The sequence below is a fragment of the Hibiscus syriacus genome, unplaced genomic scaffold (assembly GCF_006381635.1).
Source record: "Hibiscus syriacus cultivar Baekdansim isolate YM2019G1 unplaced genomic scaffold, ASM638163v2 tig00110332_pilon, whole genome shotgun sequence".
Lineage (NCBI taxonomy): Eukaryota > Viridiplantae > Streptophyta > Magnoliopsida > Malvales > Malvaceae > Hibiscus > Hibiscus syriacus.
This window is the reverse complement of record NW_024062688.1, coordinates 9,546,162-9,569,378: the sequence shown is the minus strand read 5'-3', so window position 1 is coordinate 9,569,378 and position 23,217 is coordinate 9,546,162. Positions and strand designations below refer to the sequence as shown.

The window sequence follows — 23,217 nt, the reverse complement described above, 5'->3', positions numbered from 1 at the left end:
AGTATAGTCAACAAGTCTCTCAACATTTTTTTCTTATCTTTTTTAGGTTATAAAGTACCAACAGCTAGCTATTGCTTGAATGTTCTTGAAGAATGGCGTATATATGACACAAATCCACCATGAAAGCGCTTGAATGCCTTACCACCTTCCCATACATAATTCGTAAATTATAAACTAATAAAATTTTGACGTATATACACTTAATTAAATAAAAAAGGTAAAATTTTAATTAATTTTTTAAATGTTTTAGAACATGGTATATCCATAATCTTCAAATATTTGATAGGAAGTTTTTGTCATCGTCTTACTTGATTGGTGGTATTAATTTTTTTGGACAATTAAACGAATAGGTAGCGGTGATTGAAAAAGAATAGATTACGAGAAAACTTTACCTGTTGTAGGATTTGCCTAGCATTTAAATAGGGTAGAATGATAGGGTTTGGGGGTAAATTAATGGCAGGGGGAGCTTTTCGACTTACTGTCTATCATGGCATCAAAATTCGAATTGAATGAGAAATAATGTTAAGATCATGAGGGCATTAAAAACACCTAAATATGTCCAACACCAAACGCTTAAAAGTACTCTACAAGTAAGTCGGCCATTGGTCTCTGATAGTTAAGTGGAAGGACGGTGAAGATCTCCTGGGTAGGATACTCCCAAATATATGTATGAGCCTTGAGTCTTATGTCCCACACTCAATTAGAATGAACCAAGATGTCGACATCTCTACACCTATGTCTCAACTATAATCAGTTTCGTTTCTGAAATTTTGATGGACTTAGGCAAACCAAAAAATTAGATATCTAATGAGAGAATTAAATTATAATTTGTATTTATATCTTCGGCAGCATTGCGTTTATCGTTATTACAGGCATAACAAATGATATTCTAATCACTGCATTTATCATGGTTGTGAATTTTTAATAGCATATACAATTGTGGACATAACGATTATAAATATCGCAATTTTGGACGATGTCGTTACCATTGCATAACAGTGGTTGTTGTGATTACAAATTGTTATTTAAGTAATTGTTTATAATAACAAGTGTTGAAAATTTTAAGAGTAGCTCCATAATAACAAGTATTAAAAAATGAGTTCCTAATAACACATATTAAAAATAATAATTTTTAAGAGTATGCTCATAATAATAAATATTTAAAAATTGAACCTCTAATAAAAGTACTGAAAAATTGGCCTCATAACAACAAATAAATATTAGAAAAAAATTGAATTTTAAAAGCATACCCTTATAAAAAAATATTGAAAAAAATTGGTCCCTTATAACAAGTATTGAAAAATTAGGCCTTTAATAACAAATTTTAGAAAAAAAAATTATAAGAGTAGGTCTATAATAATAAATATTAGAAAAATTAAGCACATAATAATAAATATTAGAAAAAAAATTTGAAGCCCTCATAATAAGTATTAAAAATAATAAGATCTTATAGCTGATATAAAATTATTTTTTACAAATATAATGCATTATAAAAATTATAGGTCTTGAGCAGATACCGCTCCTATCCAAACCCAAATACGACGCTGACTATAATACATAGTTACTACATGTATGTAAATATTTAACTTGTTAGATGCTTTTTTCGTTAAGGGGTAATTAAGTAGATGTGTCATATGTTTGATAGATGTATTAACCTATATTCATGTATTTTTAGGTAAATTCATGTATGACAGATTTATCTAAAACTTAAGTGTAAGAGATCATATTCCTCTGAATGAGAGATAAGAAAAGAGAGAGTCAACACTGTTGTGACTTTTATTGTGATAATTTATCGAGAGAATATACAAATTCATAATGGATGAGATATCTTTTGTTAATTATAACTTTATTTGATAGTGAAAGACAAGTTAATATTAAATTAGATATTTTAATAGCGGACAACTAGTAGAATATCAACCACTATATAACGATAACGATGCTTTCTGAAATAACTATTGTGGAAAATAACGATAATGAACTAGAATCACACCAATAGTGATGAATTGTGGTCGAAATTTAACGGATAGCAAACAATAACGACTTGCTATTTTCGTTATTGTTTCGTTACAGTAATATTAATAAAATAATCCATCAATTAAGTGTAACAATTAAAACTATTATGTTTTACAATAAGTTATGGGAATTTAAAAACACACACAGAACCTCCTTAGAACCTCCTTAGAATTAGTGGGGCCTTAACCCCCTAAAATATTAAAAAATATATAATTATTAAATATTATATACATAATAAATTATTAAATTTGGTTGTTCCAAAAAATATGTAAATTATTTTAAAATTTAGAAACAACCTAAATATCATTAGAAAGAGTTAACATCTATTTTTTATTATTTTATTTTTAAATAAATAAAATATATATTTTTGTTATTTTTATTTTAAGATACAAATTTTTTTTTTGTATTTTTTTTATGTTTGGTTCTACATCTTCTTTGAGTTGAGGACTTCAATTAAGTTATCAAGTATTTCATCTCAGTTGAAGGTAATTTTTTTAAAATATTTTTAATTCAATTAATATTTATAATTTTATTTAAAATGTATATATTTATTATGTTTCATCTCTAAAATTAAAAAATAGACACAAATTTATATATATATATATATATATAATATCTCAAAATATCTTGATTATATAAATATAAATTTAAAATTTATTAAATTGTTATTTTATGTGAAATTATTATGAAATTAAATTAATATATTTTTATGGTTATATGTTATAAGTTGCGTGAAATCATGGGCAAACGAAAAAATTAGATGAATTTTGTTTCTTTAATTTTTTTATATGAACAAATAAATTTTAAATTTTATAAAAATTTTATTAGTATGATTTTTTATATAATTTATATTAGTAAAAGTGTTAAAATATTTTGATCAATATATATAATTTTTTTAAAATGTCCCCACCCCAAAGTTAATGTTGAGTTCCGCCACTGACGATCGTGATACCCACAATGACTATAATAACATCATCTATATATGTAATTTTGATAAATACAACACAATTGAAAATGCAATCACAATCATAATTTAAAACCCGGCACAACTTGCTCTGAATTATCGTACTACGATTTTTACCGATTTAAGTTTTTCGTGGGACCAAATTTATTGTGTAATTTATTATTTTTATTATTATTTTACTTTAATACATATTTTAATCACAAACGAGAAATGGATTTTGAGCTACAATTCTATCATTTGCCTAGCACAAGTACGCTTCTAATCTTAATTAAGCCACAATAAATTAAAGAGCTGATTGGTTCGTAAGGCACGCATGACATAAGTCCCAACAGAACCTGCTTCTGCCTGATTTGCATGCCAACGGTGCTCCAATGGCATTTATATACCGAACCCACGGTGCTTCTTCTTCTTCTTTTTATACCAAAATGACTTGAAAATTTTACTTCAAAGGGCACACCACCTTTTTCAGCAAATATAGGGTTACTTTTGCAACATTGCCAACAAAAAGTGAAGCCAACAGGAAAAAAGTGTCCCGATCAATGCTATGCAATGGGGGAGAAATTAACTCTAAAAAAAGGCTTAAAACCAAAATAAGTGCTCAATCTATACCTAAATTCTTAATAGGTACCTAAACTATTTTTTGACTCATCCAGGTGCCTAATGTTACAAACGTTACCATTTTAAGTGTCTGGGTTATCAAAGACATTAATTTATCCGTTAAGTAACACTTGTCATAATCTAATAATTTTATAATTTATTTAAAATTAAAAAATTAAAATCATATATTTCTTAAAGAAATTTTGAAATAACCCCAAAACTTTAAAAACTTTTATTTCAATCCCTAAACCCACGTCGATCGTCGCCTTTAGCCGTCGACGAAGATCCACCCTTCCTCCCCTCCCCTCAGTGACCAAAACCCTCATGAAATCGTGACCGATCCACGGTGAATCGGCGTTTTATACCCCACGAACCCTAGGATGAAAATTACGATCCCACGCGATCTTGACAGCCAATCGACGTTAATTACTACGACTTATGACTTGGAGGATGTCAGTGGCGGTGTTCGTGGCCGGAAAGGGCGGCAGTGATAGGTTAAGGATAGGATTTGGGGATTATAAGCTTTTTTTTAGAATTTAAGAGAAATTAAAGTTTTTTTTATAAATATAATAATACTTTTATAAAAAAAATTAAAATACTAGATTGTGACACATGTCACTTAACGGTGAAAATTAACGCCGTTGATAGTTTGGGTACCTAAAATAATAACGTTTGTAACGTTAATCACCTGGATGGGTCAAAAAATAGTTTATGAACTTATTCAAGAATTTAGGTATAATTTGGACACTTGTTTTGGTATTAAGCCAAAAAAAATGCGAGGAGAAATTAAAGTAAAAATCGATTAAAGGGGGATCTCTGTCTGCTGCAGTTACTCTGACAACTACATCTCTTTTTGCACAAGAGATAGCGTGAGTGGTCAAATCCATATTTCAAAAAAGCTTCTTGCTGCAAATACTTTTTTTTGTATGATTCTGTATTATTATTATTATTTGAGGTAAACTCATATTTAGTCAGACATCTATTTTTGTAGTTCCATTTCGATCACATACCATTAAAAATAATAAAACTTCTGATGTGGTAACTTTTTATTTTTTTCAATGAGGGCAAGTGGCATGGTATTATCTTATATTAATACGTTAGCCGTTTTGTTTATTTTATAACAGTGAGTGACCAATAAAGAAATGTAGATATAGATTGGTGACTAATATGTATTTTACCCTTGTTATTATAATAATTTGGCTATGATTCGTTTCCATCCCAAGGAGGCGCAGAGCAAGTGTGGTCTAGCTATTACGGGCTCCCTTATATAGCAGCTGGCTTGCTGATCTGAAAGCTGCCACCGACCAGCTCACCAAACAAAAAACTATTTGTCCCGTTTACATTTAAGGGATCAGATGAGATGAATCAATGTTTAGTCAACGTATGTCTAAAACAGACTTAAGATTGATTTGAAGAATCATATTCAAGACATATTGGAGTGGAATCAGGAAACATCGTCAGAATTATAGGCAATTTGGCAAGTAATATATATATATATATATATATATATATATATATTGATGAAATCAGAGGGGAAATTTTGAAGGACCATATTGACGAAAGACAGATTTCGAAGGTGATATTTAGTGACGCAGTTATGTTGATGGCAATGTGAATGACAGTTAAACTGTCAAAATTGTCACATTGTTTTATCTCCTGTACTTACTGTAGTTTATATATTCGATGCCTTAGCATCAGTATCGACACTAATGTTTCTTATCCGTTTCATCCGAGTAGCTATTTCTTTTTTAAATATACGTACATATAGTCATTCTCAATATAATACATATCCGATTATAATCGAGATTCGCAATCAAAATATATTTAAAAAAAATTATATATGATAAAACTTAAATTAAAATAAATTTTGAATTAAGAACCTACGGATAATATTCATATAATGTGATTTGAACCTGGATCATTTAATATCCCAAAACTTCAACCTTGCTATTGAGCCAAGGCCTTGATACCATCCATGTACATATTCAACACATATTTCATCATAAATCTATCAAGAGAACAACAGCTACCATGATAGGTCCCGGTATTTTATGAACTCCAATGTCTTGATTTAGTTTCGACTCCTTTGTTTTTTGATTGAAACATGAAACAAAAATAATTAAGCTATGGGTAATCGATCCATACAAGATGATGGTATTATAAATATCATTTCCCTAATCGGAACCCACCACTCAAACGTGTGAGACAATCATCTACTTCATTACTCGAACATCGTATGTGCTTAATGCGTACTTCTCACTCCTACACAACAAACTACAAACACAATGACCAATGTACGTAGATCATTTTGATGTTTCTGTGTTAGAATAAAGTAACAGTATCACTTTAAGTAAGCCGTCTCCACTATATTTTTCATGCATCCCAAGTTTCTTACATGTAGTTAAGCATCATATGCAACGGCCACAATTTAGTAATCCGTCTCCATTATATCTAACTTGATGAATATAAAATGTAAGTTTTTTTGTAAGTTCTTCAAGATGAACTAAATTACATAGTCGATATTTTTTAGTGAGAAGAATTGTTAGACTACACATGAGATGATTACATCCTTTGTGATATTATATTCTATGATTAACCGTTTGTTCGATATAATTGATTTGTTAATTATTCATACTAATTTATTGATTTGTATTATAATGGATGTTTTTTTGACTGAGATTTTATATCCCTTTCCATTATAATGTTTAAGTCGTTGAATGGAACGCTTTTTAAAAAAGAATCATATTTAGGGCTTTATTTGAACAAAAAGGAGGATGATAAATTGTTTGTGGAGGGCTGAAGGCACCCATGGAATTGTAGAGAACCGAGGTGTCTTTAATCTTAACTGTGAAGACAAAGGTGAAATGAGCCAAAGCTATTCACTACCATGCATGCACACGTCCCTTTCTTCTCTAACACCAAGCACACATCCATTGGGAATGCCAACCATTCATTTTCCTCTCTTCCCTTTTAACCTAAACCCCTTTATTATTCTTATTATTTCCTCTTTATTTTAATTTTCGCCTACCCTGTTTGAAAATCTACATCCATAACCTGTTCAAAATACTGTTGAAACTACAAAAACCATGTACAAATGAGAAACTTTTGAAAAACACTTTCTGGCTCTGTTACATCTCCAAGTATATTTAGTAGCATCTTTTCCTCCATCTCTTCTTGTAACTCAATCCATCTATCAATCAATCAATCTGATCGAAATCTTCATCATCAGAGAAAAGAAGATTAACAAATCGATGCGTCGTCTTCAGCTTCTTTTCACCGGACTACCTCTCTCCCTCCGATCACCTCTGTTACGTCCATTGCAACTTTTGTGACACTGTTCTCGCTGTATCGTTTTCTTTCCCTTTCTTTTTCCTTCCCCAAACCCTTTTCCCGTGTTTTTATTAATGTTTGTTAGTTGTTTTACAATTGTTTCTCAGGTGAGTGTTCCTTGCACCAGCTTGTTCAAGACGGTCACGGTTCGATGTGGCCACTGCACCCATCTTTTGTCCGTCAACATGCTTGGTTTGCTTCTACGGCTAATCAGCTTCACCTTGGCCATTCCTTCTTCACTCCTCAGAGTCTCTTGGTATACATGCATATATCTTCATTTCTCCACAAATTAGGTTTTCTTTGATTTACTATTTTACTATATGTATGGTAGGAGGAGATTCGAAGCACTGCAATACCGAATATGGTGATCAATCAACCAAACCAGATTAATGAATCTATTATGCCTGCTGTTCATGGAGGAGTTGAAGATATCCCCAAACCTGCGGCGGTCAACAGACGTGAGATTCTTAAACATTTAATGATTACGCTTTTTCATCTCCCTTTTCAGAAGCTAGAAATTTAGAAGCTTAGCCACTCAAATCGATCTGGTCTATCTTTTTTGACAAGTCAAAGCTTCTTTTGTCAAGATCCCTATGTTCTTGGTTGTTACAGAAAAAGCCCTAGGCTATACTTCGTATGCTTTCAAGCCAAATCTTGACGAAGTTCATTATCTCCAACCCTAGCGTTCAAGACATACTAACTATCACTTTGTCCGTGTTTATGGCAAATTGATTAAGAAAGAGAGATGGTAAAGAAGAATCCATGCAAAAGATAGATAGATCTGTAACTGTGTGAGAGATGCTGATGAGGTGATGATGAAGAGAGAGGGAATGAAAGACAGAAGGCTACCAAAAGAGTCAGCGAGGTGATTTTAATATATTGTTTGTCTGTTATTATGTCCAGCTCCGGAGAAGAGACAGCGAGTCCCATCCGCCTACAACCGCTTCATCAAGTAATGCCTGCTTAATCTTGATTATTTTGGTTTAATCTTAATCAAATCAAAGTGATTAGAACTGGAACAATATCAAATCAAATCATCTGTGCAGGGACGAAATCCAACGCATCAAAGCTGGGAATCCTGATATAAGTCATAGAGAGGCCTTCAGTGCCGCTGCCAAGAATGTAAGATCCCAGGATTCCATTATTCTCTTCCACATTTCTTTTATTGTATTATTTATCTCAAATTAAGTCCTTTTACAATCTAGGTTGTACTACTACTATGGGTTTAATCGAGTAAAATTTTTTCAGCTAGTCGAGATGAAGAATCACATTTTATAACTCGAATTTTATTAGAATTTTTTTTGAGTTAATAGTAATTTTTTTAAGTTAATCGAGTTGATGAGTCATATTTATAACTTAAACTTTATTTGAATTTTTTTAAGCATAGTCGAGTTTATGAAATTCGAGTCGAGCCAATTCCAGTTTATGTTTAAATTTAATTGTGAATATTTATAATGTTATTATACTATTTGATTCCAATTTAAACATTTTATATATATAAGCGATTTTTATGTCATGGAAGTACTCAATTTAAACTTGAAAATCAATTCATTAATTATTAAAAAAAATTGAATTATTTGAGTTATATTTTATAAATCGACTCGAATTAAAAAAAAATTAGAGTCAAATTTTTAAAATTACTAGTATTAGTCTAATAAAAAAATTCCGAATTTAATCGAGTTTTACTTACCCTGATTAATGTTATTTATGTATTAATAATATTTAATTTTTTTTCAGTGGGCCCACTTTCCAGACATACATTTCGGACTTATGCCTGATCAACCCGTGAAGAAAACAAACGTACACCAACAGGTGTTTTCAAACCCTAACCCTTAAATTTATTTCTTCTTCATAAAGTATTGTTCAAATTGCTTTGGAGTTTGGGCATTATTCTCTTTCAAATGTTGTGCATGTAGGAAGGAGAGGAAATGGTGATGAAAGATGGGTTCTTTGCTGCAAACAACATGGGTGTCGCCCCTTACCAAACAAGTGAAAACTACTGCTAGGGTTTTTCCTTGTTAGGGTAATTTATTTATCACTTTCATGATATGTTTGTTTTCATAAGACTGAAAGTTTGGGTTTCGTAGTTTATGTTAGTAGTGCTTATGCGGACGGGTTTTGATGTTTTTGTGAAGAGACACCGAAGAACTCTTATGAAGATGAAGGCTTTTATGCTTCTGAATGTTAGCCTTGTATGTCATAAAAGTTGCTTCAAATGCTCAAAACTTAATCCTACTTTTATCTTTCAATTTTCGTTTCTTTTAACGTATTTCTCCTTTAACTGGTGAATATATAACTAACAATCCATTACTTCAAATTCAACTAATTAATACACTTGAACCTTTTAAATCTATTTATCGATGAAATAAACATTGAATTCAAATTCAAAAAGCCAAAAAAGAGTGAATTGGAAATAAACATCGTCAACCAACGACCGATGGCAGTTGATAGTGACTGACGACGGTTGTGAGCAGCAACAAACGGTTTGGCACATTGATCAGATTTATGGGTTGAAATGCCATATTATCTAAGAGTTAGAGATCAAAATTATATTTTATCTAAAGTATAGGGTTGAATTAAAAAATAACCTATTTTACTAACCTCTAAACAAAATATGGAAAACTCTCAACAAAGTCTATTTTTTAAAATTTTGAAGAAAAAAACCCCTCTAAAGTAAACATGTGAAAACTTTTTTAAAAAAAAGGGAAAACTGACATGAAGTTTCATTAGTTATAGATTTGCAGTACATTGCTATATTTTGTAGGGTGCAGGTAGTAATAGTGTGCAAAGTGTAGTCTCATCGGAGTACTCAGAATTGGGTTTGCTGCAATGGAAAGGCAGCGATGAAGCTGCATGATGCAACTCTAGTAATTTTGTAAACAAAACTTGGCCTTTTCATCGTTTTCTTTAGTCTACTGTTTAGTTTTCTCAACATTTCACAATCACAAATGTTTGATTAGAATCAGTCATGAATTAAATAAAGTAATAGAACAAGAGTTAAAAGACAACCATAAATGTAACAACAATTAATTGATGCAATAGGACGAGACATTGAATTTTTTAAAACAAGATCATAGATTAAAAATAACCTTATGAATAGTAAATTGAATTATCCATAAAACGATTCTCCATAGAATTCATAAATTAATTGATCATTAGATTAAATGGGATTATTGAAACCCAACTTTTGTTTTTCTTTAAGAAACCTACCTTTAGTTGTCCAAATTGATTTGCAAATAAGCAGATAGGTCTTTCCTGACTTACGGCTCTTCACGTCGGTAAGCAGCTGAGTTCATTTGTAAAATACATAAATAATCACTAAATTATATTAAAATAATTATTAAATTAATGAATGTTATAAAATAGTCGCTCTGTATTATAAAATAATAATAGACTCTATAATAAATTATTATAAATATTATGTCGATACTTTCAGTGGGGCAGAAAGCAATGGAACGGGTAGGACTCTTTCGCAGAATGTGCCAAGGTCCTCTACCACTCATCCAATACAGATGCATAGTATGACCGCTGCCCATTTTAATATTTATCCTTGCATTTGATGTGTCGTCTTCGTTGAAGAAAGTTGAGGGTTGAAGAAAGTTGAGGATTCATTAAGATAATTAAATAGAAGATGCAAAAATTTAAGAATGTGTTTAAAATTTTAATTTTATTTTAAAATAATAGATATATAATTTTTTTCTTAAAACATTAGATTAAATTTAATCATTTTCAAAAATAATAGGATGCACTTTATCCCTATGGGACTTAGTACATCTGCCCCTATTAAACAAATATCCCTTTTCACGCGATTCTTTGATTTGTGATTGTTCACTATTAATTTTTAAATTATGATGTTAATAATTTTCATTTATTTATAAAATGAAAAAAAAATAATAAATGTGACACATGCATATATATTTCAATAGATTTATCAGATGTAAAACAAATTAATTTATTATCAATGTTTTTGTATATAGAGTGGTGCCTTCAATTTTACTTTCATCCATAAGCTACTGAAATACTGTCTTAGTCTAGGCACACACTTGGTTAACAAAAAAAGAATAATACTATGAAGAAGGATGGATATAATCAGTGACTCAGTGTAGAAGAAATTAATTAAGCAAATATTTGAGTGTATATATATATGTCTTGAGGCACATTGAAGGAAAGAAGGGCTTCTTGTATAACTCATTCTTACCCACATCATAGTCAAAACGTAACTTTGCAACGGCTACGCTGCAAAGATGAACATTTTGAGATCTAAGCCAAAGGGGATTCATTAATTGTTTGGATCAACCAGGCTGTAGTGATATGTGATTTGTCATAGTGAAAGGGGGTGTGTCTTTGGAGGTGAGTAATCCAGGTTAAAAGCAAGATGTTTTTCGGCACGTTTCTCATGTGGCACCCGCCATGAAGCTGAAACTACAGACTTGTGATCCACATCACCATCGTCACCTGTTGCTGAGATTTCGCCTCTGCTACTGCAACTGTGATCCTTCTGAAGCCGTTTTCGTATCACTCAGCAAAATTAACAGAAATATGTAGCAAGTGATGTATTAAATGCAGAAGCAATGAGTCTTGATTCCTTAAACCAACCTTACGGAGAACTGAAGTTCTTATCAAGCGTGTTCTTAGTGTAAACTTACGGAGGCGACGAGCAGTAAATGCATGCAGAAAGGCATAGAAGAAAAGAAGAAAACAATAAGTGATTGACATGTTAAGGGAAATTAGAAGGAACGATGAAACTGGTTTGCAGTGTAAGAAGTAAGTGAATGTAGTAAGAGAATTAAATGAAGGTTGAAGAGGATGTGTTTTAGAACATGCAGATGTATAGATGAGAAGAGGTAAGGTACGGAGATGAGATATGCTTATCTCCTTTTTCACAAGGGAAAATTATATACATGGGAAGCTGAGAAAAGTAACGTAGCATCCAAAAATCGTGTTTTTTTTTTTTAAATTTAACGATTAGAATATATACTTTTGCAAACATCGATATAATACCGATAAGGATATAAATGAATGAACGTTTGACAAAATGTTCATGAGTCGTTCGTAATAATGTTTGCTTATGTCGTTTATTAAGTTGAATAAACAAGTGTGAGCAAAGTTTTTTACGCTCATTTAATAATAAATGAACACAAATAAAGATGGTGTGATCCATTTTATTCACGAACAAGCTCGTTTATAAACTTGTTTTCTCGTCTTTCTCCTTTTTATTCTTTACATTTTAAATATTATGAAGATAGAGATATTTAAATATATGGTGCACTTTGAGTTTCAAATTATAAAGTCCAAGAAACTTAAGAATTAGTGACGTAATTTAATTATTTTTCTTTGGCTTGTAATAAAAAACAAAAACCAAATGTTGACGGTTGACGATTAAACAAACTTTAAATGAAAATATTACGAATACTAAACGAACATATTCATAAACACTAAACAAATGGACATGAACCTTTTCAAAAATAAATAACGAACACGAATGTTTTGAAAATAAATAAACGAATACGAATATAACTTTGTTTGTTCAAGTTAGTTCATTTACAACCCAAAATACAAGTCATGAATAGCATGTAATTCATTCAATTCCCACGACGTGGGTACCTAAATCATGGATGGTCCAGCACAGTCATCAACGGCAGGTGTGGATGATCCCACTGCTCTGAAACTCCAGGCGACGCCTTCTTAAGCTTTGTTAAAGTTTGATGAATTGGTGTTGAAATTACAAAAAAAGGAACATTAATGTTTCGAGATTTGAACTTGCTGTTGTCCAAGTAGTTACTCATGATGACTAATAAAGTCAAGAGACTTAAAACCCAGTATGGGATTCCAATGTGTCTTGTTAAAGAGAAGCAGTCTCGAACGCCCTCATCCGCCGTTGTCTCCCCGGCTTTTTGAGGTGAATAGAAGCAATACATGTGCAATTTTACAAAATATTTGTCAATTCTCTTAAGAACCTTACCAACAGATCATGTTGCAGATTGACAATAGCAATACATGATATATATTATATATATATACTTGTTCAATTTCCCATTGGTCTGTAACATTTTAGTCTGCTGACAATATCTATATACACAGAAACTATAGGCTGAAAGGTCACATATTAGACATAAAGCCACTTATTTAATTGAAGCACAACGTTAACATGTAAATAAGGCTACTGCATCAACTCAGCTGCTCCCAAATGTATTTTCCCCACTGTATGTAACATACAGAAACCCATCTTCATCTTTCTTTTCATCATAGATGGTTGACATTATTGCTCCTGCAATTGGTCGGTCGATCGGAACTGAAAAGCCATTCGGAATTATTCAAAGAGAGAAGAAAGTTTCCAAGTGGAATGAATACCTGTTGGAGGGAGGACATTGTCCACGAAAATGAAGATGGCCTTTTCAGCACTTAGTCTAATTCTTTTCCGAATCACATACACAAATTGACCCACCGTAAGGTCACCCGGAACTAAGTATCTGAAATCATTTAATAAAGTCGAATCAAGTACCATAATAGGTTCCAAAATGTGGATGCCAATATTGTATTGAAAGTGTTTAATATGTAACAGCCATACACTTGGTGGATACTGGCTAGTATGGTGTAATCAAAAATTTTCTCTTTTTCCCCAAAAAAAACAAAAATAAATCGTAACATATTCAGTAAACTTGGCATGAGACTGCTGCTTACTTCTTCTTGTCAATGGTAGGTATGTCGCTTCTCTCGCCTTCTCCACAATCACCTGAAAGGCACACAAGCAAATATCAATGGAAGCAGATTAGGATAACCACAAAGTTATAAATATCTCTTTGCATAATGCACGGATGACATGCCGAACACCGTAAACTAATTCAAGTAGCCTCCATTTAACCTTTCAAGGTTTTAATACAAAGCCTTTTGTATAATTAGTTCCGGAATAAAGGCACACACAACTCACTCTTTCATGTGCTCGAGTTTCAAGCTTTCCTTGTTCTTCCTTTCTCTCTCCCCTTCCTAGCAGTGAGGGGCAGACCAACCGAGGATGAGATCCTGAGACTTATAGACGTACACTAAAGTGATCGAATCATACCCCGACAATCTTTGTTAAGATCTAGAATAGGAAATGCATAGAGAGCACCTCACAATCATCTGTTCTACCTTGTCATGCCTAAATGGTGCAAACTTTTCTTTTCTCAAGCTTAGCACTGGTTTTGCCAAAAGCAAAGTTTACATGTTCTGCTCTATACATGCAACAATGTCCAGTAATGGAAGTCCTACCAAAGCAAATGTTCAACAATGGCTTATAATCCTCATGTCATACCTCATGAACATTGAATGAAATACATAACCGATATTAACAAAATCAATATTGTTAGGCAGCAAACACCGCGTCAGTAAGTCTTCCACGATGATCATGCATTAACATGCATTTAAACTCTAAGTTGAGCGATGAAACATTACCAAATCTGAGCATATTTGTCTGCAGCTTACCCAAAGGCGTAATTCAATGGAACCAAAACTCCTAGCCACACAAATTTCTTATCCAAGCTAAAAAAAATAAAAGGCATACAAAACTATATGCACCAAGGGTAGACAAACACTGGAACTATCAAACCGTTATTCAATATCAGCAAAACGTTGAAAAGGAAAAAGGGGTGAAAGACAAAGGTAAAGATAAATTCTTATAGGAATTCTATCAGGGTACTTTTCCCTGATTCTTGCAGCCTCAGCACGCCTTTTCTCTGGATTCAAGTAAACTAATAGTAAAATCAACAAAATCGATCAGAAATGCTAGTACTAATACCAATACACACATCAGTAACATACCAAAGTCGTGCTCAATTTTGAAGCTGCTTTTAGCCATTCTGCTGATAGCCCTGCACAATAGGCAACACCCTAATGTCAACTAATACCCAACTTTTACATAGCTAAGACAAAAAGACAGGCTTTTTTTTTGAACAATTTCTTCCTAGGGGAGGGGAAGGGGAATTTGAGATTGGTGAAAAAAAAGACAGACTTCAACGAAATAGAACCCAAAGTAACAAAAAAATGATGATATTTTTTAATTTGATGGAAATCAGACACCGATCATCGCAAATTAAACAAAACCCCCAAATTTCATCGTATGAAACGTACCCGGTTTTGGCGAACTAAAATTTAAAGCAATAATATTTTGTTTATGTTTGTATTTCCTCTGGTGAGCAGATGGCAAAAATAAGAGGAGAAATGAACTAACCGACAGAGAACTGACCTGTTGTGTTCAAAGAAAACAAAAGACGGTAACATGAGTAAGATGACAGATGGCTGTTTGGCTCAAACGGCGCGCTTCTCCTGCTTTTCGGTTAAGTTGCTAACCAAAAATTCTACATCATTCTCATTCGATATTATCTTTACAAGATCACCTCCAGGAATTTCCATTTAAATGAGATAGATGAATGTTAAGTTATTCCAATTTTGGTTTTATTAAGTTTAATCAATATTTAAATCAAATAAATTTAATTCAAATTTGAGTTCATTAGAATTCTTAACTACTTAATATTGATTTGAAAAATTCAAGAAAATTTTAAAAAATAATTTTTAATTTTTAAAATTAAATTGATATTTATTTTAAAATGCAATATTCAATTTCAATCGAGTTAAATCTGAAAATATTTAATATTCAAGTTTTTAAAGTTCGAGCCTGAGTTCAACTTTTAATTTGAATTCGAATCAAATTTGATAATTTTAAACTCATGAACATTCAAATTGACTCAAACTCAACAATACTCAAACTCGACTTGACTATAACAGAGTTGCCACTGCAACCTCAGTTTCTTTCATTCAGATTCTTAACAGCGTTTGCATGAATCCGTCAAATGTGCTTCTGCACTCGATGTTCGATATATATATATATATATATATATATATATATATAATATATATAAATGGAAGAAATTCTATCTTGTATCCCCTCTGATGCTATTGATCAAAATCTGCGCGGCAATAAGATTTACAAAAGAGTATGCGAGTGCACCTGTGAACATGTAACTATCCACTCTGTCAAGTATTCCGCCTGCTCGACAGTGCAAACACAATGTTAATATAGAGATGACAAAATGGAAGGAGATATGATCCATGAATAATTATTCCAGCCAAATAATGAGCAGCTTCCTTTTCAGTTGTTTAAAGTAAGCAAGGTTCGTGTGAACCCTCAAAGTATCGGAAATTAATTGAATAAATCATGAGCAACTATAGTTACCATGACCGGGATTAGGGAGCCAGAGTCCTTAACACCAGCATCGCGCTTGATCATTGATTCAGTAAGATCACCAAAAACAGATCCAAAGAAGTTGAGAATCCCAAAGGCTATTGCACTAAACCAATGAAAAGACTATGTAAAGTCAGGGTTAATGTAGTGAAGTTCATAATACCGCGTCTATTTTAGATAAAAAGCAATCCAGTAATCCCAGTATTAGACTCCTGGAGTGAATAACAAGTGACGCTTGGCTGCTTGCACTGTTCCTAACCAAGATTTGGTTTCAAAAGAATCAACAATCAGTCATCACTATTATTCACATTCCATGCACTGTGACTAACTAAAAAGCTTTGGAATTCGAATTAGACATGCACACCGACTATCAAATGTCTGCATGGCGTGAAGGTGAAGGAACACCAAAGGATGTAACCATCAGATTAAATATTAACGAAATAAACCAACTTGTAACCCAATGGGGACAACTTGAATTATTAGTGGAACTTGTACCGTCTTCAAACCTAATAATTCATAAGCTATATCAACATAATAATCCAACTCTTGATCTTGAGACAAGTGTCTTGTGCGGAAACTTATACCACTGCTCTTAAGTTACTATGATACCTTTGTGTGTGAAAGAGATATCTATTTTGGAATATCCTTTAGTACATTACTACTTGAGATAGATTGAAACCTTAACAGAGAGGCTGGCCAGCTTAAAATCTTTGACAGTACTACAGAAGTTGCTATACAACCACCCAAGCCAACAATAGCTCCTTCCCAGGTCTTCTTTGGACTTATATTGGTAAGTGGTCCTGCCAATGGCCTGCATCACAACAGGACAAACACATCACGTTCATTGGATGATATGTCCTCTTAAATATAATGAAAAAAAATCATTCTCATGCCATAAATAGCTGTACTAATGTAGAATTCAGCCATTCAAAGCATCTTAAAGTATTTATTTAAATAAGTGAACAAGATCATCTTGATCAAGACTATACATACCTTTCCCCCAAAAGGCTATGTATCTGCTGCTATTATGCTGCTGAATGAAATCAAGGTTGCCACAAGGCCTACTGTCCAATGATCTTGGCCACCAAGAAGATAAGGCCATCCAGCTCCTATTCCTGCCAAAAGGAAACTCGTAAAACAGTTTGTGAATGGTCATAGACTCATAACCTGTTCCCCTTTCCACAATGGCACAACACACATGCAAATGAAAAACAATGTGAAAATAAACATGAATGAAGTTTTCACACCGATGGAATAAAGGCGTGACACATTTGAAAATCATTACATAGAGAAATAACAGGTTCTGAGATGCACCATTAGAAATCCCAAAACCTTAACCAAACCACCCAAGTTTTAGCAAAAGCAGTTTATAAGTTATTACTGCTTTGGAAAAAAGGCCATTTTCAGCTCTACACTTACACCTTAACAATATTGATATTCACTGTTCATAAATAAATTTGTCCAACATTTAGATTTACAATCAGTTAAGTGTGAGAAACCATATTCTTACTAGTATTCAAGGCAGGAGCTGCTAAACCACATCTGAGCTTAACCCAGAAACAAGGGAGGTAGCCGCAATAAAATAACCCAAACATGGTACTGCTAAGCTGAGCAAAACGAGGGTTTCCTCTTTGCATGAGCAGTGCCATAGCCACGACAATGCAGCAGATGTTACTGAAATATCAATATTCCCAAAGTACCTGATAATACAGCACTCTAAACAAATTACAACATGAAATATTTTCAAAGAATATTTCACTAGCAAAGTAGGAGTTCCAAGTTTTTAAGGGCAAAGCGTAGCATTCTAAATAAAGATAAAGAACCAAATATAGTAGAAACCATTTAAGAATGAAGAAACATAATTCACTATCTTACAATGTGAGAATGGCATGAAAGCACATATAACAGAGCAAACTCTTGAGACATATCGTGGCGGGTGTCATTCCAGCAGTAATTCCACGGCTCCTAACCAGTCAAAATACTCTCGTGCACCAAGCAACAGCGGCAGCCAAAGCCAAGTGAAAACCCATCCTCCAGCTAGTACAGCACCTCCGACAGAGATCCCAAACCGAGTCCAAAAACGATCCTTTTTTCAATTGACTTGATTTATGTTGTAGCTCGGAAAAGAATCCTTTGCCACTGGTAACTCATTGCCTTTTTCAATTTCCTACCACATAACTGTCTCGAGTAACTAACTTTGAACAAAGGTTTCCTTTAATTGGATTGAGAAATTTCGATAACATATAACTATGACTATTTCTAAATTCTACCAATTCCTTCCAAATGGAGTAAAAAAAATTCTCTTTTAATTCCAGAATTATATAAATCTTCATAGTCCATGTCTTTTCTCTCTTTTTCTTAATGAATTTAACTCTTCATGATAGCAAATTCTTTTATACGGACATATCGCAACAATCAGATTCATCGAAAAATGCAGTTCTAAGTTACAAATAGATATATATCGACAGAAACAAATAGGGGCACAACCATAATTAAAGGTACCTCATTGGCATTGATTTCGTCGATACTTTCGGGTTCAGGCCACCCGTAATTACCGCCGTTGACGTAATACTGGTAGGAACCCGGAAGAGTGGTCCGGATCCATGAAAAGACTAAGCTAAGCTTGATTTAGGGGTTCTGCGAGAGCGAGAAAGGGTTCCATTTGATAAGAGACGGCATGGGCAACCGCAGAGAGAAGTGACTGAGAGCGGAATTAGATTTACCCACTGATCTCAACGAGAGCCATAAAAGATTAGAAGCAAGAGAACAAGATTTTTTTTTTATAAATAATTATGAACGGAGATGGAATGTTTTGGTTTTGAGAATGAAATTCGTAGGATTGAGAGAGGGTGTTGAACAAGATTTTTGAGGTTTTTTCCCCGAGAGGATAGTCTTGTTTTTATTGCTAGTTCCTTGCGGAAATTCCAAATATTGTGTACTCATTTCTCTTTTTTCCACCCTACAAAATGTAAAAATCTATTTGTCCTGCCTGATTTAATACACTTTATTTTTATTTTTTAATAAGAAAAATCTGAATCTTAAATCTTCTTTGTTTGAAATTATAATTTTATTTAAAGTCAAGTTCCCATTCCTCGAAGTAAGTCATCCATCAACTATCAATTAGTACATATCTTTTTGTTGATTCCTTGGATCTATGCCTACGGCGGACACGGTAGAAAGAAAGCAGCATCATATATATCTATATATATTCTGAATAGCACTCACGTCTTATACCTCTAGACATGGAATTTATTTCTAAATTCAAGATGACATCCTCCAATTCAAGAGGGCCAATAGTCTTTTGATCGACTTAGTCGGCTTCATCTTGCTCCTCAACATCCTCCCCTGCTTCCTCTACTGGGTCGTCGGTTTCGTCTTCTGGATCCTCCAAATCATTGTTAGCTCTGACCCATCAACTGGATCCAAGGACACTGCTTTACCCATGGGACACTGCTTTACCATGGGGGGAATCACTGCTTTACTTTCTTTATCTAAAGCTCCATTCTCCGCCTTAACATCAGTTCCTACAGTTGTTGCCGCTTCAGACTTAGCAGTGAAAGATTGTTGCCGACTCACTTCATTCTTTTCAGACTGTGATGCTTGACTATTTGCTTTGTTATCTCCCGCAGCTGGTGAGGCTTCAGACTTTGCTGCATTATGTTGTCGCCAAGTTTCAGCTTCTGCCATCATAGCCAATCCATCCTCACTTCTGATGTGGCTAATGACCTTGAGGAATCTCATGACTGTACTGGTTTCCTGAACTCAATAATTGTGGTTTTGTGCTGACTCCAATGCTGCTTTTGGTAGAGATATCTGAGGGGTGCTAACCCGGGACTTGCGCTTGGGCTTGGATAAGGACACAAGTCAATAGCTGAGCTAAAGCAACTTGTGGATCATAACACCTGAAATGGAGGGATCAAAGGAGGCGGTGGATCAGTAATATTAGGTGGATAAAGTGCTTGAAGACCTGCTTCTCCATATAAAGCTCGATGCCCATGAAACCTCTTCATATTTGCAGTATGCTTTTTACCGGCCAGATGACTGTTAAAAACCACCTGGATTCACACTTGACATTGCACAATTCACACATAAAAGGAATAAAAATCTTTGGTTTGGGAGGCTCAAATGGCCTAGATCCTTCATTTCTTTTCATATATTTACCCCCTCGTCCCCCTCTCATCATACGCTTCAAACCACGACTACGAGCTTCAGAGGGATTCGTTAAATTCGTTTTAGTTTCTGCAGGACCAGTTGTTGATGCTTCAGGTTTATTCGCAACGTCCTGCTGCTGCTCAATTTCTTTCTTGTTGTCATTAGTGGCACCCAAGGAGGGAACTATCCTGTTTGTTGTTTTTCCTCGGATCCCATATTAGGCACTTGCATACTTTGCTGTCCAGATATGACTTTGTTCCGCTTCTGCAACTCTTCTCGTGCCTGCAAGCTTTTTTTATGCCACTTTCCACTCTTGTGCTGCTCCAGGATTTCTGGTCTATTGCACTCAACCCTGCAAAGTTCACACCAAGCCGTACGTGAAAGTGGCTGGAGTGGAGCAGGTGGCACTTGAGATGTTAATGTTGCATGACCAGGAACTGATGCTGAAGGTAGCATAGCAGCAGCTGCTCCATTTGGATCCAAAACAGAATTTGGAGCCACAAGATTTGGAAATGCTGAATGTCATTATGGCCATGACCAGCATGACCCGATCTGCCCCCCTAGAAGGTCTCTTACCCCTTCTTCCACCCCTATATGCAAATTGCATCTGTAGAATAGATCCATTGATATCAAAATAATTATCAGATTTTAACATGATAAAATAAATCAGCATAACCAGGCCAAAATATTCTCAACTGAAAATGTAAATCAAAGCCAATAAAAAATAGAAACATAACAGAAATAGAGTTTAGACATACATGTGCCAACATGCAGATAAATTGACCAAGTAATCATAGATAACAAGCTTACAACTCATGCGCAATATATTGGGATAGGTTTCTCACAATAATGAGAACAATTTGCACCGACAAGAAATAGCCAAATTTGCAGACGTTAGTCCTATTAAGTTTATAGAATATGAGTACTTAAATAAGCTGAAAATTAAAGCTATTGTAAGAACATTTGAACAAAAAAATTGAATTAGAATTATAACAACACTCTAAAAATGTTTACCAAGAAACAAATCCGGGAAATCTTGCATAAAATAACAATTGCTTTCATGTACACAGAAAGCAAATGCTTCAAGGTCATAACAAAAAGAAAGACTATGCTGCTCGAAGCCATAACATAGTTGGAAAATTCCACAGGTACTTTTGGCACGCTGGATATTAAATAATTGAAGTACTATTATCTCATTATGACTTAGAACTGATGGGATCTAAAAGGAATGGAGATAAAGTCATATAAATAAAAATTATAGCACTTATGGTTCAGTGATTATGGAGATAAAATCCATTATAATCTCTATGCCAAAACATCTCAAAGACAAAATGCATTCCATCTAAAGTGTGGTAAGCACCAACACAGAGGGTGATATAGCAATGCATGAGATCCAAAATTTCAAACACTGACCTAAGTGTAAAACTAAAGAAATTGAAACAGTGCATCCATAAACAATTGCCCCAGGATATGGTGGATACTATATGTTAAGCAGAGGGAAATTAAAACAAGATAAATACTGCATCCTTAACTGTGCGGGTGCCAAAACAGTTTAAAATTGCCACACAGTTAAGCAGCATAAGAAGCTTAGAGATAGCTCATTAGCCATTATGATATATTATGAAACTACAAACTAGCGGAATGATAGCAATCAAACCCAAAAATGGAGGTTACAAAATACTAAAGTTTTTACCTCACATGAGACATTGGGAAAGAAAGATATAACTTGATTCAACAGAGCACATCAGTAAAATGGTTCTCTCTGGCCAAAAGCAACCAGAAAAGTGCCATCACTGATTCACTATTGACCCATAACATATGGACCCAAAGCTACAGCCACAAGATATTGCAAACTTTTATGCTAGATATCGTTGTCTTTATCCGGCTTGCTCTGTAACCAGTTAAATTTTTTAGTCTTCTAATATCTTTCAAGGTAATGAGTGCCAAGAATTCAGTACCTATAAGCTCTGCTGACCAATGGATATTTGCATATTAGCCTGATGGAGAACAATACACTTCATAATAAATAACAGCATTACTATGGAAGCCAAGAGTTACATAACCTTCAACCTAGAACAAGGACAGTGATTAATAAAAGACGTCTTCAATCAGCATCTACATTTTGAGGCAAGCCAAGATAACCAACGCACTGGCATCCTTGAGCTCCTCAGAAAAAACAATACAAAGTGGTTGAACTTGGAGCTAACTCGGAAGGAATCATCCGAGCACCTCTAAAAAAAGTATTTGCTGTACAATTCTGTTAAATTGCTATAAAATACCAAAGCTTTTAAACAAGAAGCAATCTAGGGCCAGTGAATGTAGCATTGATACACAGAGAGAAAAACACCAAATCAGTACAGCAAAGATGTTAGCAAGATCGCATATGGTTGCTTGAGCTAAGCTCATTTAACTTTGAAATAGGGGGGTGTGCTAATCTGAGCCAAGTCCAAGCAACTGATTCCGAATTCCAAATCCTAACACCATGTCAACACATTGCGTCAATCAACAAAATTTAGTAACACATCAAGGACAAGTTTCAGAATAAAAACATGTTTCAAAACGTGGTTCACACCATTTCTGTGAAAATCAAATTCCCAATAACAAACTTATTCTTCTATGAAATCAAATTCAAAAAATTTCGATGTTTCATCTCAAACAATTTAAACATTTTGGTAATTACCAATTCTTTCAGAGAAAATGAATTCAGATAACAATGTTTAAGATTAATCTTTCAGGCTTATGAAAGAAAACGTATGAAGACGTACTCATAAAGAACCCTAACCTGACGAGGCCTATTATCCCTCCGAGCTAACCCATTCCCCACATAATTCGCCGCCACAACGGAGGTATCAGAGCCCGAAATAGGAACTCCCTGCTGATGTTGAGGTCGACCGGAGGCTGCGGTGGGTGGTAATAAACGGGGGGCTTGGTGGGGTTGACGAAG

General features: G+C 33.8%; 1 protein-coding gene and 2 pseudogenes across 2 annotated transcripts; 1 reads left to right on the top strand and 2 right to left on the bottom strand.

The window, feature by feature from the left end:
• Positions 1-6,348: 6,348 nt before the first annotated feature.
• On the top strand, positions 6,349-9,028 carry LOC120120125 (annotated as a pseudogene).
• A 3,931-nt stretch (positions 9,029-12,959) lies between these two features.
• On the bottom strand, positions 12,960-15,175 carry LOC120119766 (autophagy-related protein 8f-like). 2 transcript variants are annotated; one of them, XM_039139576.1, is made up of 5 exons: positions 15,126-15,175; positions 14,702-14,751; positions 13,586-13,637; positions 13,256-13,374; positions 12,960-13,172 (listed from the first exon to the last, which is right to left on the bottom strand). In XM_039139576.1, exons 1-5 carry the CDS (start codon positions 15,158-15,160, stop codon positions 13,078-13,080), a joined length of 351 nt encoding a protein of 116 aa, XP_038995507.1. In that variant the 5' UTR covers positions 15,161-15,175; the 3' UTR covers positions 12,960-13,077. The 2 variants fall into 2 exon arrangements, with proteins under 2 accessions (XP_038995507.1, XP_038995508.1); XM_039139577.1 differs by lacking the exon at positions 15,126-15,175 and adding an exon at positions 15,011-15,069.
• Positions 15,176-15,676: 501 nt separating this feature from the next.
• Positions 15,677-20,880, bottom strand: LOC120120124 (annotated as a pseudogene).
• Between the last annotated feature and the right edge of the window lie 2,337 nt (positions 20,881-23,217).